Here is a 16,854-nt window from a genome sequence, read left to right on the forward strand (position 1 = left end):
GGGGGGGGGGGGGGAAGACGAGCGGGGGCGCGAAGAACGGGCTTGATACAGGAGACATGGAAGACCGGGTGGACGCGACGAAGGTATCGCGGAAGAAGAAGTCGAACTGCGACAGGATTAATGACCCGAGAAATACGGAACGGACCAATGAACCGCGGGGTCAACTTGCGAGAAGCCGTCTTAAGGGGAAGGTTCTGAGTGGAGAGCCAAACTCTCTGACCGCGACAATATCTAGGACTCTTAGTTCTACGCTTATTAGCAGCCCTCACAGTCTGCGTCCTATAACGGCAAAGTGCAGACCTGACCCTCTTCCAGGTGCGCTCGCAACGTTGGACAAAAGCCTGAGCGGAGGGGACGCTGGACTCGGCGAACTGAGATGAGAACAGCGGAGGCTGGTACCCGAGGCTACTCTGAAAAGGAGATAGCCCGGTCGCAGACGAAGGAAGCGAGTTGTGGGCGTATTCTGCCCAGGGGAGCTGTTCTGACCAAGACGCAGGGTTGCGAAAAGAAAGACTGCGTAAGATGCGACCAATAGTCTGATTGGCCCGTTCTGCTTGACCGTTAGACTGGGGGTGAAAGCCGGAAGAGAGACTGACGGAAGCCCCAATCAAACGGCAAAACTCCCTCCAAAATTGAGACGTGAATTGCGGACCTCTGTCCGAAACGACGTCTGACGGAAGGCCATGAATTCTGAAAACATTCTCGATGATGATTTGTGCCGTCTCTTTAGCAGAAGGAAGCTTAGCAAGGGGAATGAAATGAGCCGCCTTAGAGAACCTATCGACAACCGTAAGAATAACAGTCTTCCCCGCTGACGAAGGCAGTCCGGTGACAAAATCTAAGGCGATGTGAGACCACGGTCGAGAGGGAATGGGAAGCGGCCTGAGACGGCCGGCAGGAGGAGAGTTACCGGACTTAGTCTGCGCGCAGACCGAACAAGCAGCCACGAAACGACGCGTGTCATGCTCCCGGGTGGGCCACCAAAAACGCTGGCGAATGGAAGCAAGCGTACCCCGAACGCCAGGGTGGCCGGCTAACTTGGCAGAGTGAGCCCACTGAAGAACGGCCAGACGAGTAGGAACGGGAACGAAAAGAAGGTTCCTAGGACAAGCGCGCGGCGACGGAGTGTGAGTGAGCGCTTGCTTTACCTGCCTCTCAATTCCCCAGACAGTCAACCCGACAACACGCCCCTCAGGGAGAATCCCCTCGGGGTCAGTGGAGGCTACTGAAGAACTGAAGAGACGAGACAAAGCATCAGGCTTGGTGTTCTTAGAGCCCGGACGATAAGAAATCACGAACTCGAAACGAGCGAAAAACAGCGCCCAACGCGCCTGACGCGCATTAAGTCGTTTGGCAGAACGGATGTACTCAAGGTTCCTATGGTCAGTCCAAACGACAAAAGGAACGGTCGCCCCCTCCAACCACTGTCGCCATTCGCCTAGGGCTAACCGGATGGCGAGCAGTTCGCGGTTTCCCACATCATAGTTACGTTCCGACGGCGACAGGCGATGAGAAAAATACGCGCATGGGTGGACCTTGTCGTCAGAGAGGGAGCGCTGAGAAAGAATGGCTCCCACGCCCACCTCTGACGCGTCAACCTCGACAACGAACTGTCTAGAGACGTCAGGTGTAACAAGGATAGGAGCGGATGTAAAACGATTCTTGAGGAGATCAAAAGCTCCCTGGGCGGAAACGGACCACTTAAAGCACGTCTTGACAGAAGTAAGGGCTGTGAGAGGAGCTGCCACCTGACCGAAATTACGGATGAAACGACGATAGAAGTTCGCGAAGCCGAGAAAGCGCTGCAGCTCGATGCGTGACTTAGGGGCGGGCCAATCAATGACAGCTTGGACCTTAGCGGGATCCATCTTAATGCCTTCAGCGGAAATAACAGAACCGAGAAATGTGACGGAGGAGGCATGAAAAGTGCACTTCTCAGCCTTCACAAAAAGACAATTCTCTAAAAGGCGCTGGAGGACACGTCGAACGTGCTGAACATGAATCTGGAGTGACGGTGAAAAAAATCAGGATATCGTCAAGGTAAACGAAAACAAAGATGTTCAGCATGTCTCTCAGGACATCATTGACTAATGCCTGAAAGACAGCTGGAGCGTTAGCGAGGCCGAAAGGAAGAACCCGGTATTCAAAGTGCCCTAACGGAGTGTTAAACGCCGTCTTCCACTCGTCCCCCTCCCTGATGCGCACGAGATGGTAAGCGTTACGAAGGTCCAACTTAGTGAAAAACCTGGCTCCCTGCAGGATCTCGAAGGCTGAAGACATAAGAGGAAGCGGATAACGATTCTTCACTGTTATGTCATTCAGCCCTCGATAATCTATGCAGGGGCGCAGAGACCCGTCCTTCTTCTTGACAAAAAAAAACCCCGCTCCGGCGGGAGAGGAGGAGGGGACTATGGTACCGGCGTCAAGAGCTACAGACAAATAATCCTCGAGAGCCTTACGTTCGGGAGCCGACAGAGAGTATAGTCTACCCCGGGGGGGAGTGGTTCCCGGAAGGAGATCAATACTACAATCATACGACCGGTGTGGAGGAAGAGAGGTGGCCCTGGACCGACTGAACACCGTGCGCAGATCGTGATATTCCTCCGGCACCCCTGTCAAATCACCAGGCTCCTCCTGTGAAGAAGAGACAGAGGAAACAGGAGGGATAGCAGACATTAAACATTTCACATGACAAGAGACGTTCCAGGAGAGGATAGAATTACTAGACCAATTAATGGAAGGATTATGACAAACTAGCCAGGGATGGCCCAAAACAACAGGTGTAAAAGGTGAACGAAAAATTAAAAAAGAAATGGTTTCGCTATGATTACCAGAAACAGTGAGGGTTAAAGGTAGCGTCTCACGCTGAATCCTGGGGAGAGGACTACCATCCAGGGCGAACAAGGCCGTGGACTCCCTTAACTGTCTGAGAGGAATGTCATGTTCCCGAGCCCAGGTCTCGTCCATAAAACAGCCCTCCGCCCCAGAGTCTATTAAGGCACTGCAGGAAGCTGACGAACCGGTCCAGCGTAGATGGACCGACAAGGTAGTGCAGGATCTTGAAGGAGAGACAGGAGTAGTAGCGCTCACCAGTAGCCCTCCGCTTACTGATGAGCTCTGGCTTTTACTGGACATGAAGTGACAAAATGACCAGCAGAACCGCAATAGAGACAGAGGCGGTTGGTGATTCTCCGTTCCCTCTCCTTAGTCGAGATGCGGATACCTCCCAGCTGCATAGGCTCAGCTCCCGAGCCGGCAGAGGAAGATGGTAGTGATGCGGAGAGGAGGGCAACGGAGAGCGCGAGCTCCTTTCCACGAGCTCGGTGACGAAGATCAACCCGTCGCTCAATGCGAATAGCGAGTTCAATCAAGGAATCCACGCTGGAAGGAACCTCCCGGGAGAGAATCTCATCCTTTACCTCTGCGCGGAGACCCTCCAGAAGACGAGCGAGCAAGGCCGGCTCGTTCCAGCCACTGGAGGCAGCAAGAGTGCGAAACTCAATAGAGTAGTCTGTTATGGATCGATTGCCTTGACATAGGGAAGACAGGGCCCTGGAAGCCTCCTCCCCAAAAACAGATCGATCAAAAACCCGTATCATCTCCTCCTTAAAGTCCTGATACTGGTTAGTACACTCAGCCCTTGCCTCCCAGATTGCCGTGCCCCACTCACGAGCCCGTCCAGTAAGGAGAGATATGACGTAGGCGACACGAGCAGTGCTCCTGGCGTAAGTGTTGGGCTGGAGAGAAAACACAATATCACACTGGGTGAGGAACGAGCGGCATTCAGTGGGCTCCCCAGAGTAACACGGCGGGTTATTGATTCTGGGCTCCGGAGATTCGAAAGCCCTGGAAGTGGCCGGTGGATCGAGGCGGAGATGGTGAACCTGTTCTGTGAGGTTGGAGACTTGGGTGGCCAGGGTCTCAACGGCATGTCGAGCAGCAGACAATTCCTGCTCGTGTCTGCCTAGCATCGCTCCCTGGATCCCGACGGCTGAGTGGAGAGGATCCGAAGTCGCTGGGTCCATTCTTGGTCGGATTCTTCTGTTAAGGTGAGTGAATGAGGACCCAAAAGCGAATTAACTTAAACAGAGCTTCTTTAATAACCAAACATAGGTAGGCTCAGATAGACCGGCAGATTCCGACAGGACAGGACAAGGTTACAGCAAACATGACGATAGTCTGGTTCAGGCATGAAACACAACAAACAAGAATCCGACAAAGACAGGAGCAGAAACAGAGAGAGATATAGGGACCTAATCAGAGGGAAAAAGGGAACAGGTGGGAAAAGGGGTGGATGAGGTAGTCAGAGGAGACAAGGAACAGCTGGGGGAAAGCGGGGGAGAAAAGGTAACCTAATACGACCAGCAGAGGGAGACAGGGTGAAAGGAAAGGACAGAAAGACACAACATGACAATACATGACAGAAAATGGTAAATTGGCCAATCACTCCTTGTTCGGGTATCGTCATGGCGGGCCAAGGAGCACCAAACTCCGGTACACCTACTTCTTGATACACATCCATATCGATGACTGAACCAAAACACACAAGACTCTATTTTTTAACTGCATGCTTTGTGACATCATAATAGAGACATTGTCAAGCCGCACCCCTTGGTTACTGTTGCGAGGTCCGACATGGGTTTTTTCTTCCAGCAAAGCGCATTTCCGCATTGAAATGGGTGGAAGGCCTACGGGTCAAAATTATCTCAAACTGTGTTGACACTGATGATAAAATTAAACCCATTGTCAAGGAATGTTAGGCTCTTGATTGACAAGCTGACCCACCAACTATTGTATCATAGGCCTAATTATCACAATTCTTTAGCCAGCAGCTGAAGGTTCTGATTACAAAAATAACAAATAAAGGCAAAGTTTAGGGTCTAAAAAACTTTATTATTTAGTCATTTACTCATATTCAAAACCATAAGAGAATCATAACACTAGCCTAATTTCTAAAACATCAGGGAATAGGCTTACAGAATATAAAGTAGCCTATCTAAGATATTTTGGTTTAGCTCTTCAACAGTTGATCTTAGACAGTAGCCTAATCCCACATCCCAAATTTAATTTAGTTTAGTTAGTTAGTTTTAGTTTGGAAACACTCAATTCATTAAAAAAATACAATTATTTATTTTTAAAGAAATTGTCATCGCCTATACACAACCCTCCCATGCAAATGAATAACAGGTAGGTCTAAATATGTTTATTCTTAACTGCATACACATGTATTTCCAACAACCAACTCAGTAACATAAGCCTACAAGTGCTCAACATAAAATCTTGAGTGGTATGAACACACATCAGATAGGAATCAAATGTATAGGCCTAACAATACGTTAGGGACCAGACACCAGAGCATCTGTATTTAAACCTGCCTTCTTTAACAGGCAATTAACTTCAGTTTTTATGTTAAACCCAATGGATGCCTTTATGGATTTAAGTCAAACACTTATTATACTGAGTGACGAAGCAGACTCAGTGAGTCTCCGTCTGTCACGTCCTGACCTAAGTTCCTTTTTTATGTCTCTGTTTTAGTGTGGTCGGGGTGTGAGTTGGAGTGGGCATTCTTTGTTTTTGTTCTAGGTTTTGTATTTCTATGTTTGGCCTGGTATGGTTCCCAATCAGAGGCAGCTGTCGATCATTGTCTCTGATTGAGAACCATACTTAGTGGGAAAACAGGCTACCTATGTTTTGTGGGTAGTTGTTTTCTGTTTTTTGTGTCTGCACCAGACAGAACTGTTTCGGTTTCGTTCATTCTCTTTGTTGTTTTATAATTCAGTGTTCAGTTCAAAATAAAAAGATGAACACTTACCACGCTGCACCTGGGTCCTCACCTTCTTCCACCAACGACAGCCGTTACACCATCGTTACTAAAGCACGTTGTTGAATTTCACTTATATTGTTGGCTCTCCTTCTTATTTCCCTATAGGATATATATTTAGTCATTAATTTCCCCAAAGTAGGCTTATACATCTGGTTTTAATCAAATAAATTGGCCATTATCATGAGTATTTACCCTGCACAAATCTAATGTGTTGGGGAAATGTTGTTCTCGTTCTTCTCGTACTTGAGTGAAATATTTAAATACGTTAATTTACCCGTATATAATCCTCCAAGATAAGTTTACACCCGCAACCCTAACGAGAAAGAGCATTTGTTCTGCATTTCCCTTTCTTTGTAGGCTAATTTGCGTGTCTCGCTGAATGGACATCTATTCGTCCACTCTTGTCCTACTCGTGCTTCTGCTCAAAGCATTCAAGTGAACCATCTACGGCTTTGAAAATGTCCAGATGTTTTGGTTTCTTGGACAGCTCAGGTCCCTAAAGAGAGTCTGGGTTGCAAAGTGAGGACAAATCGACCTTCGCGTGGGGTTTTCCCGTCGCCAAAATAGCCCTGGAGACCTAGAAAATAGACTTCATCATAAGCCTACCATTTGGCTTTGGTAATTGATGGGATATGTGGCTTCCATGGAGGTCTTGGCAGGTAAGCCCCATGGAGTTGTATCTTACCTAATGGCAACAGAGCAGAAATCTGCATACAAAGGCATTTTTAAAGAGTTGGATGATATCTAATGAGACCTACCATATAAATGACATAAAACACGTGTCCAATTTAGCTTGGTTGATTTTAAAGAAGACTTCTTGCAGTTGTTTGATGGAATAAGGCATCTGGATTTATTTATTGTACTCTGCCTCACCCCGTGTCCTGAGAATAATTGTACCAAATGTACAATTGTATGCATTGCCTTCATATCTTGAGTAGTGCTTTGAAAGCTTTCAGAACTTTGCAGGTCTTCAAGAAGGGTTTGTTGGTCTTGGTTGTTTTTGGGGGCTTGGGGATGGTCTTGATCAGGAACCCAGGTTTTCCTATTTTCAGCTTCTTAGAGGTTAATTGAAAAATCCTAGAAAGGAATCACAGTTCTTAGAGAGGACTGCCCAAATTGTCCCTAACAGGATAGATCTTGACTAATGCCACGTTCATGTGCTATAATAGTTATCGAAAATTCCGAATTCAAACTAGGAAGTTTCCCTTGAACGGCCCTCCAAATCAGAATTACAAGTGGGAAACTGAGAAAAGCTGTTGCCGAGTTGTGAAGTTTCACCTCTGACCTTTTACCGTTTCAACCAAAAGATGACAGCAAATACATTTTTGACAACTACAACCCTGTCAAAATTTATAATTAGGCGACATTTGCCATTTGATAATGTAGCTAGTTTGGCCATATTGTCAATGTTAAGGATGCTAGCTAACGAAATTATGAGCAACGTCAGCTAGTTTATCAAGCTAGCTAAAATTGTATTGGTTGGATAATTATTCCAACCAAAAAGCACATGAATGAAACAGTCGTATTTCCTAGAAAGTAGGAAGTTCCGACGAGCACGTGAGCGTGGCATAAGCACTCAACTGACCACAATAAGGGGTTGTGTTTGTAGCGTTTAGTGTCATAGAATGTAAATTACGTTTTAGGGTTAAGGATGGGATGAAATTCCTTTCTATAGGACATAATTCAGATGTACACTCATCAATAATGTTTTTTTCTTTCGTTTTTAAAGGAGACCGATCTCCTGCTGTAGTAGGAAGTAGAGGCTAGGGAGAGAGGTAGGTGGATGAAGACTGAGAGGAAGAACACGGACAGACGTCGAGTAGTGACTAGAACCCGACGAAACCGTGGCATGGTCCAGTCGAGTTTTAGCACTCAACATGCCTCCGACAGTAATATATTTCAATAGAATTCATTGACTGTTGGACTCACCTCTGGCGGAGTAGCGCTGCCTCATTCTTCTCCATGGCCAGAGCATGCTCAGCAGCAGAGGCTCTCCGCTAAAGACAATAAACGAATTACAGTACTACTTGAAAGTATGTGATCCTCTTGTGCAATTACAGATATATTGTAGTTTTTACATTAAAATCTTAATTGAATCAGAATCAGTCTTTTTGATCTGACATAACAGGTTAATATTTACCAATACCATATGTTGGTGAAGAAGAAATCATGCGTGTAGTAGAATGTTTTGTTTTTAAAGGAATTATTGCAGGTTCAAAAATAATTGAACACCAAGTTGCATTGGTTAAATCAGTAAGTATGTTGAATAAGGTGGGTACATAATTGGGTACCAAATGAACCAATAAAAGGAGAGATCGTTAGGACAGAGTTTGGGTGGGACTATGATAATAGAGATAAGAAACCTGGTCAGTTTGGTGTTACCCATCCAGGTGAATGCAAAGCACACCATGCCAAGAGGAAAGGAGATCTCAGAGGACATCAGGACGAGGGTAGTGAGAGCACATCAGTCTGGGAGAAGGCTATAAAATCCTCTTTAAAAGATTTGAGCTCAGTCCACTGTGAGGCATTTATAAATGGAGAGCATTTAACATGACAGCAAGTCGGCCTAGAAGTGGGCGCCCTTCCAAAATATCCCCAAGAGCCACAAGAACAATAATAAATCAGGTAAAAGCAAACCCAAACATAACATCTAGAGATTTGCAGACCTCCCTTGTTGCATCTCCGGTAACTGTGCAAGCTTCAATAATAAAAACACTGAATCCAAATGCCATTCATGGGGGGGTTTCTAGGAAGAAGCCTCTGCTGTCAAAAAATAACCAAACTGCCCGTCTTAAATTTGACAGAGACCACCTGTACAAACCTGAATGTTTCTGGAAGTCCATTCTCTGGATCGATTAATAAAATAATTGCCCTTTTTGGCCACAATCATCACCTCCATGTTTGGCAAAAACCCAACACTGCCCACCACCAAAATAACCTTATCCCAACAGTCAAGCATGGTGCTGGGATTGTTAAGATCTGGGGCTGCTTTTCCTCATCTGGATCCGGATTACTCCACATCATCAAGGGAACCATGGATTCTGAGGTATACCAGGAGATTCTTGAACAGAGCATCAGGCCATCAGTCAAGGAGCTGAAGCTGGGTCGAAAATGTGGCTTCAAACAAGACAACGACCCAAAGTACTCAAGCAAATCTACCAAAGAATGGCTCACGAGAAAGAACATTTGTGTTTTGGATTGGCCAAGTCCAAGTCCTGACCTAAATCCAATCGAGATGCTGTGGCAGGACCTGAAACAGGAAGTTCATGCCAGACACCCCTCAAACCTCACTCAATTGGCTGAGTTCTGTAAGGGGGAGTGGGAAAAAATCCCTCAAAACAGATGTCAGAAACTGATTACTGGATATAGGAGACGTTTACTATCGCTGCTAATGGAGGTGCCACAAGCGATTGACTGAAGGAGTTCATGTATTTTGCACACATCAAATCTGAGTTTCTGTTAAATAAACCTCTTGTTAAATAAACAATGAAAATATATCATCATTTTTTGGTTTCTGTAACTTACGTGGAATGTTTTTCTTATGAATTGGGGTTTGGATAAGGATTTTATATGTTGATTTTATAGCAAAATAATGAACAGTCCTGTAGGGTTCACATACATTCAAGCAACACTGTATATCTTAGTGTACAGCAAGACACAGAGTAACTAGCAAAACGTAGCTAATAACACCTTAGTGCAACTACAGTAGCTAACTTTAAAGTGAATGTTCTACTTACAGATATGGTCTGGATTTTCTCTTGTAGCGTTTCAATCTGAAGAGAGAACAAAAATTGCGTTAGAAATGTGTGCAAAGACATCCTATCACGTGACCCAATACGAGTGTTGATACTGGGGCTTATGGTTTGGTTTAAGTACTTCGTAGTTTAGCTTACTATTGAGCGGTTATGGATCAGTATTTGGCAGGCTGTCTTAGGCTTACTTACATGTTGCTTTTCCTCATGTTTGCCTTGAATCAGGGCTTTGGTCCTGTGAAAAGACAAACACCAATGTGCATGTCATGTGAATGAGAACAAATCCTAATATGATCAAACTAATATCAAAATCCACTTACAGCTCGTTTAGAGTCTGTCTATACATCTTCTCAGTGCTGTGGAGTTTTTGATGTAGAGCGACATTCTTCTCTTCAAGCTGACAATTTTTGTCTGTTGCAAAGTAAACAGATATACATGTAAAGTAAAGAACATATCAATACAGAACAAAGTGATTCTGGCTGGTGAGACATATGTTGTGTGTTTGTAACATAGCCTACCCCGAAGACCCCTGTTCACCTCCTCCAGTGTGGTGTTGATCTGTAGAAGATTCTGCATTTTTAAGTGCTAGAGCAAACAACTGATCCATTGTAAAATATTATAGTATTTACAGTTTTGGGGTAAACTGAAAAGAGGGTCCTTTCTGTAATCACACCCATTCTTTTCATCTACTTATTTCAGTAACTTAACCAAATGTCTCCTAGCTTACACAAGACTATACATTAACTTACTAAGGTTGCATTCTTCATCACAGTGACCTCGATCTCAATGTTTTCCTCACTCTTGATATCTGTAACTAAGATGGGTATTTGATCAACAGATTAATGCACATTTAGTTGTAGATAACCCTGCATGGTTCTACCCTCGAACAATCCTGACAAGTAAGCTTAGTAGGTCGATAAACAGTTTGCAAACTTTCTACACGCAGATCAAACTGTGTGATTTACTCACCGGTAGATTGGGTGTCGGTGGCACTAGGGATCCTGGCATCCCCACTGTGATTCTCTTTAAGTGGTTCCATCGGTCCCCACTGTTGGGAGCCATAACATAAACCCCATTAAGATAGCTCTTTATCATCATACCAAACCAGTGAGTTTGATTGAGCAGTAATGGACTTACAACAGCTTTCAGTTTCTGTATGCGTTCAGCACGCTCCTGGAGCTGGAGATGAAATGCCTCCATTTCTCCAGCTCTGATGTTCCATTGTTTCTTCATATCCTTGGGATAAAAGAGATGGGCTCAATGTTAACTGTGTGATAAACATCTGACCATGACAATTAAACAAATTGATGAATGGACTATACTTTGACCGTGAGTTAATAGTTCAAATACATTTTCACCGGTAGACCGGTAGTTTTTTGACTTTGCACCTATACAACTCCATACATTTCCAGAAACTAAACATTAGTCAATGTCAGTCCATTAGACCTGATGACACATTGGTCATACACTGTAGAGGGCAGGGAAACTAGTTAAAGGGGTTGAGGAATAATAGTTCTCTGACTGCTTACCTCCAGCTCCTGACTATCCTCCTGAGAGGACTGCAGGCATGCCCGCAACCTTTTCACTGGCGCGTCATAGTCCTTCAACTAAAGCCAACCAGATTTAGAACATAAGTTACAATTATCATGGAAAAGTATGTTATTCAAGTCCAGAATGTCCCAGGTCTGACTTATCTTCTGAAACGTACCAGTGTCTCCATTTCAGACAATTTAATCATTATGTCGCATTTCTTTTTCGATAGCTGGGCGAGTTTCACGTTTAGCTGTGTCTCAGTCACTGGCGATACAGATGGGAATATGAAATTAGTCTTGGTTCAGGCATGACTAAGGAGCTAAATCTACGGTATAAAATGTAAGTACAAAAGCTTTCTTCTCCTCATCTGAGCTACTTAATGAAAGGTAGGAAAACTCACATAGACGTAGCCTGCTTTTGATCTATGAGAAACAGAGACAAGGCAATGAGAACAACGTTCAAACATGGACTACATCATACATCATTAGAAGATCAATCAAACTGCAAAATGAGCCTTTCCCTCAATTCCTTTCATTTCCATAGGTAATTGAAGTGTATGAAAATGGTTGTAACATGGTAATAATACAAAAAGTTTACCGCAAGGACGGTCCTCCATAGTAATATCACACCAAGAACAATCAGGGCAGCAGGGAGAGTGAGCTGCCATCCCACTCCAGGATGGGTTGCTCCAAACCATTCCTCTTCTAGAGAGAAGAGAAACTGGACAAACAAACAAACAAATGTCACATTACCATTTATTATGGAATTCACATCAGATGGAATGGACTGTCAATGAGGTAGAAAGGTAGATTACCATAAAGGATCTCTGTGGGTACTATTTACCAGTGGTGTAAAGTACCTTAATAAAGTACAAATCCCCCCAAAAACTACTCAAGTAGTACTTGTTACATTTTGAATGCTTAGCAGGACAGGAAAATTTTCCAATTCACGCACTTATCAAGAGAACAGCCCTGGTCATCCTTACTGCCTCTGATGGCGGACTCACAAAACACACACACTTTTTTTGTAAAAGTGTGGGAGTGTGCTCCTGGCTATCCGTAAATTAAAAAAAGAAAATTGTGCCTTCTGGTTTTGTTAATACATGGAATTTGAAATTATTTATAGGCTACATTTACTTTTGATACTTCAGTAGTGTAACGACCCTGGGTTTTCAGCCGAAATCGACGATGCCGCTCGAACATGCTTTTGCGGCACAGTCGATAGCGCGCCGGACCGCGGGCTCGAAGGTCACATTACATTGGTGTCAGAAGTGATCGGACCTTGCATACACGACAGTGCGTGTGCTTGGCCGGTGAGCGCGTTCCTGTAAGACCTAGAGTCACAAGCTAGCGCGAGGACGCGCTCTTTGAAAGGAGGGAGTTGTGTAACGACCCTTGGTTTATAAGCGCGGAAATCGATTCTGCCGCTCGAGCAGGCTTTTGCGGCACTGGACCTGGGGCTCGAAGACCTGCTCCCTGCCGTTTCATTACAGTATATTTAAAACCAAATACCTTTAGACTTTTATTTAAGTCGTATTTTACTGGCTGACTTTCACTTTTACTTGATTTTCTATTAAGGTATCTTAACTTTTATGTAGGACAATTGGGTACTTTTTCCACCACTGCTATTTAACTACTCTTTCAACTAAAGCCATTTCATATTTGCATTAAGCTCCATAGACTACACCAGCCACAAGCCCTTCACACTTCTACCATTATTAGCCTACTTCAATACTACAAACATTATGTTCAGGAAATGTCCTTGTCTAGTTTTGTACTCAGGCCTACATCCTTTAGTCCTCCAAGAAAAAGCGCGAAGAAAATGGTAAATTGGCCAATCACTCCTTGTTCGGGCATCGTCATGGCGGGCCAAGGAGCACCAAACTCCGGTACACCTACTTCTTGATACACATCCATATCGATGACTGAACCAAAATACACAAGACTCTATTTTTTAACTGCATGCTTTGTGACATCATAATAGAGACATTGTCAAGCCGCACCCCTTAGTTACTGTTGCGAGGTCCGACATGGGTTTTTTCTTCCAGCAAAGCGCAGATCCGCATTGAAATGGATGGCAGGCCTACGGGTCAAAATAATCTCAAACTGTGTTGACACAGATGATAAAATTAAACCCATTGTCAAGGAATGTTAGGCTCTTGATTGACAAGCTGACGCACCAACTATTGTATCATAGTTATCACAATTCATAATTATCATACAAAAATAACGAATAAAGGCAGAGTTTAGGGCCTAAAACACTATTATTTAGTAATTTACTCATATTCAAAACCCTAAGAGATCATAACACTAGCCTAATTTTAAAAAAACATCAGGGAATAGGCCTACAGAATATAAAGTATATATCTAAGATATTTTGGTTTAGCTCTTCAACAGTTGATCTTAGAAAGTAGCCTAATCCCACATCCCTAATTTAATTTAGTTTAGCTAGTTAGTTTTAGTTTGGAAACACCCAACTCATTAAAAAAATACAATTATACTGTGTGACTCAGTGAGTCTCCGTCGTTACTTAAGCACATAGTTGAATTTCACTTAAATTATTAGGTCTACTTCTTATTTCCCTATAGGATATATATTTAGTCATTCGCTTCCCCACATTTAGTTTTAATTACATTTTTTTTTTTTTACCTTTATTTAACTAGGCAAGGTTAAGAACAAATTCTTATTTTCAATGACGGCCTAGGAACAGTGGGTTAACTGCCTGTTCAGGGGCAGAACGACAGATTTTTACCTTGTCAGCTCGGGGGTTTGAACTTGCAACCTTCCGGTTACTAGTCCAACTAGTCCACTAGGCTACGCTGCCGCCCCAGCGATTGTGTTTTCTGCCATTATCATGAGTATTTACCCTGCGCAAATCTAATGTGTTGGGAAAATGTTCTTCTCGTACTTGAGTGAAACATTTAAATACGTTAATTTACCCGTATTTAATCCTCCAAGATAAATTTATGCAAGATAAGTTTACACCCGCAACACTCATGAGAAAGAGGATTTGTTTTTATTTTCATAAATTAGTATAGGCCTACATTTCCCGTTGCTTGTAGGCTAATTCGCGCGTCTCGAGCTCCATGTCTTTTGTCATTGTCAGGATCAACTAGGCCGTTATGCGAATGCGCTTTGATATTGAAGTTTAGGCTTACTACAGGAATCAGACCTGTTCTTTTACTACATCTAACTGTTTCAGGTTTTGCTTAGCTTAAATTCTACCTTTAATAATTAGTCTATAACAATTGAACTTCCTTTCAAAAACCCTTTTAGATAGCTTAATAAGTATTCCTTCTCATTTTCCATCTTTCGTTCACCTTTTTGGCATCAACGTTAGAGAACAGTGTTGACCACAAGATGGAGACAGAGTAAAGGAAATGGACATATCAAAATGGAAACGGATTCTCCAACACACAGGAAGGTTACTACTACAGGTTGCTCTAACTCATTTCAGTAGGTGAAGCACAGCGACCGGTGTTTACCTATCAGTAATGAATAGACTCGTGTGTCCTTTACAGGTATGCATTAGCACCATAATGGACAGTGTAACTATACAACTACACTAGAGTGTTTAATTGCATGATTTGTATTAGAGAACAAGTTTCAGTAAAATAAAGACAACAGAGAGATATACTGTCCTAATATTAACCTTTCACGCATATTATCGCACACACACATACGCACACTCACACACACACACACACGCTCATACACACACACGCTCATACACTCTCTCTCTAATACACCAGATGTATTATTGGGAGGAATCACAGGAACATGTGCAGTCTGACAGGCCATCCAGTCTCACCCCAGCGTTGAGGACAGAGCCAGGCCAGCAGCTAGCCGCCAGGGAAGGAGGAGGAAGAGGGAGAGGAGGAGGAGGAGAGGAGGCTGGGGGCCAAGGGAGCACAGGCAGGATCACATATCTCTGGGCTAATTTCTCACATGGTGGAGGAGCCTTCTATCTCATTTCCTCCTCCAAGCCCAACATCCTCCCAGGAAAATAATTTACAAGGTAACAAAACAGGATTGTGTGTTTGACTGAGAGCAATGTTGTCCTCCCACCCGGTGCGGAGAGAGTGAGAATGAGAAGGAGAGAGGGGAGAGATGGTGTGCAGCACTGCCAGAGAAAGACAAGCTGACGGTGGATTTATACGACCCTAGAGAGAGGGAGATGGGGAGCTAGACAGAGAGGATTATGGAAATAGAGAGGGAGAGACAAAAGTGCTACAGAGAGATTGAGAGGGGGAGAATGAGAAAGACAGAGAGACAGATTGTGTAGTCTATTGTCTCAAACCTGTGGCCTACATGGAGGTAGGAGCATGTCAGAGTTGAGCAGACTGGGTGGAGGGTCTCTCACCTGCACATCCTGCCAGTAGACATAGCACCAGTTGTACTAAACATTTGTACCTAGTCATGGAAAATAAGAAATTAAGGTTATGAGAAGGTAAAAGAGAAAGATGGATTTAGATTTTAGATTTCAATGTAGTGTTTTTCATGAGAGAACAAGGTTCAAAGTTGAGAAAGTCAAGCCCCTTAATTTTTAATTCTCTAAAAGATCCTGTTGGATCTCTCTATGGCTACATCTCAAATGGCACCCTATCCCTATATAGTGCACTACTTTTGACCAGGGAGCATAGGACTCCGGTCAAAAGTAGTGCACTGTATAGGAAATAGATAGGGTGCCATTAGAGACAGAACCTACTTCTCCTGGAAAGGTATTATCACCAGAATTTTCATCAACAGCGCATGTGACAGGTATTATCACCAGAATTTTCATCAACAGCGCATGTGACAGGTATTATCACCAGAATTTTCATCAACAGCGCATGTGACAGGTATTATCACCAGAATTTTCATCAACAGCGCATGTGACAGGTAGTATCACCTGCATGTTCATCAACAGCACATGTGACAGGTATTATCACCTGCATTTTCATCAACAACCCATGTGACGGGTAGTATCACCTGCATGTTCATAAACAACCCATGTGACAGGTAGTATTACCTGCATGTTCATCAACAACCCATGTGACAGGTATTATCACCTCAATTTTCATCAACAACCCATGTGACAGGTAGTATCACCTGCATGTTCATCAACAGCGCATGTGACGGGTAGTATCACCTGCATGTTCATCAACAACCCATGTGTCAGGTATTGTCACCTGCATGTTCATCAACAGCACATGTGACAGGTAGTATCACCTGGATGTTCATCAACAACCCATGTGACAGGTAGTATCACCTGCATGTTCATCAACAACCCATGTGACAGGTAGTATCACCTGCATGTTCATCAACAACCCATGTGACAGGTAGATCACCTGCATGTTCATCAACAACCCATGTGACAGGTAGATCACCTGCATGTTCATCAACAACCCATGTGACAGGTAGTATGACCTGCATGTTCATCAACAGCGCATGTGACAGGTATTATCACCTGTATGTTCATCAACAACCCATGGGACAGGTATTATCACCTGCATGTTCATCAACAACCCATGTGACAGGTAGTATCACCTACATGTTCATGAACAACCCATGTGAAAGAGGGGAGGTGACATAAAATACCAGGGTTTAAGACTTCCACGTTTCTCTCAATGCTGAGTTTCACATTTCAGAACCTCTAATCTCCCTAAAACAGCAGACAGGGTGTGAATCCTCTATAGACCTGCCTTTCCACTTAGGAACGGGATGGGGAGAGTAACAACACAGGAGAGGTGTGCGTTTATGCGAT

The 16,854-nt window shown here is 43.9% G+C and overlaps 1 protein-coding gene across 1 annotated transcript; it reads right to left on the minus strand.

The window, feature by feature from the left end:
- Positions 1 to 5,750: 5,750 nt before the first annotated feature.
- LOC118944719 (transport and Golgi organization protein 1 homolog) lies at positions 5,751 to 13,028 on the minus strand. The gene is made up of 14 exons (XM_036965217.1): positions 12,897 to 13,028; positions 11,707 to 11,829; positions 11,510 to 11,531; positions 11,285 to 11,373; positions 11,106 to 11,183; positions 10,714 to 10,812; positions 10,546 to 10,624; positions 10,326 to 10,390; positions 10,095 to 10,134; positions 9,897 to 9,987; positions 9,769 to 9,811; positions 9,562 to 9,597; positions 7,754 to 7,821; positions 5,751 to 6,901 (listed from the first exon to the last, which is right to left on the minus strand). The coding sequence occupies exons 1-14, from the start codon at positions 13,023 to 13,025 to the stop codon at positions 6,748 to 6,750; spliced, it is 1,116 nt and encodes a 371-aa protein (XP_036821112.1). The 5' UTR covers positions 13,026 to 13,028; the 3' UTR covers positions 5,751 to 6,747.
- Positions 13,029 to 16,854: the final 3,826 nt, after the last annotated feature.

This window comes from Oncorhynchus mykiss, chromosome 27 (assembly GCF_013265735.2).
Source record: "Oncorhynchus mykiss isolate Arlee chromosome 27, USDA_OmykA_1.1, whole genome shotgun sequence".
Lineage (NCBI taxonomy): Eukaryota > Metazoa > Chordata > Actinopteri > Salmoniformes > Salmonidae > Oncorhynchus > Oncorhynchus mykiss.

What these genes read in the sequence shown, in the direction of transcription:
- LOC118944719 (XM_036965217.1), bottom strand. Translation starts at nt 13,025, where the DNA reads ATGGATGTGTATCAAGAAGTAGGTGTACCGGAGTTTGGTGCTCCTTGG. An exon ending in CAAAAGCAGGCTACGTCTAT is followed by an intron (nt 11,374 to 11,509) that starts GTGAGTTTTCCT and finishes CTGTATCGCCAG; the next exon opens with TGACTGAGACACAGCTAAAC. An exon ending in AGGATAGTCAGGAGCTGGAG is followed by an intron (nt 10,813 to 11,105) that starts GTAAGCAGTCAG and finishes TTTTATCCCAAG; the next exon opens with GATATGAAGAAACAATGGAA.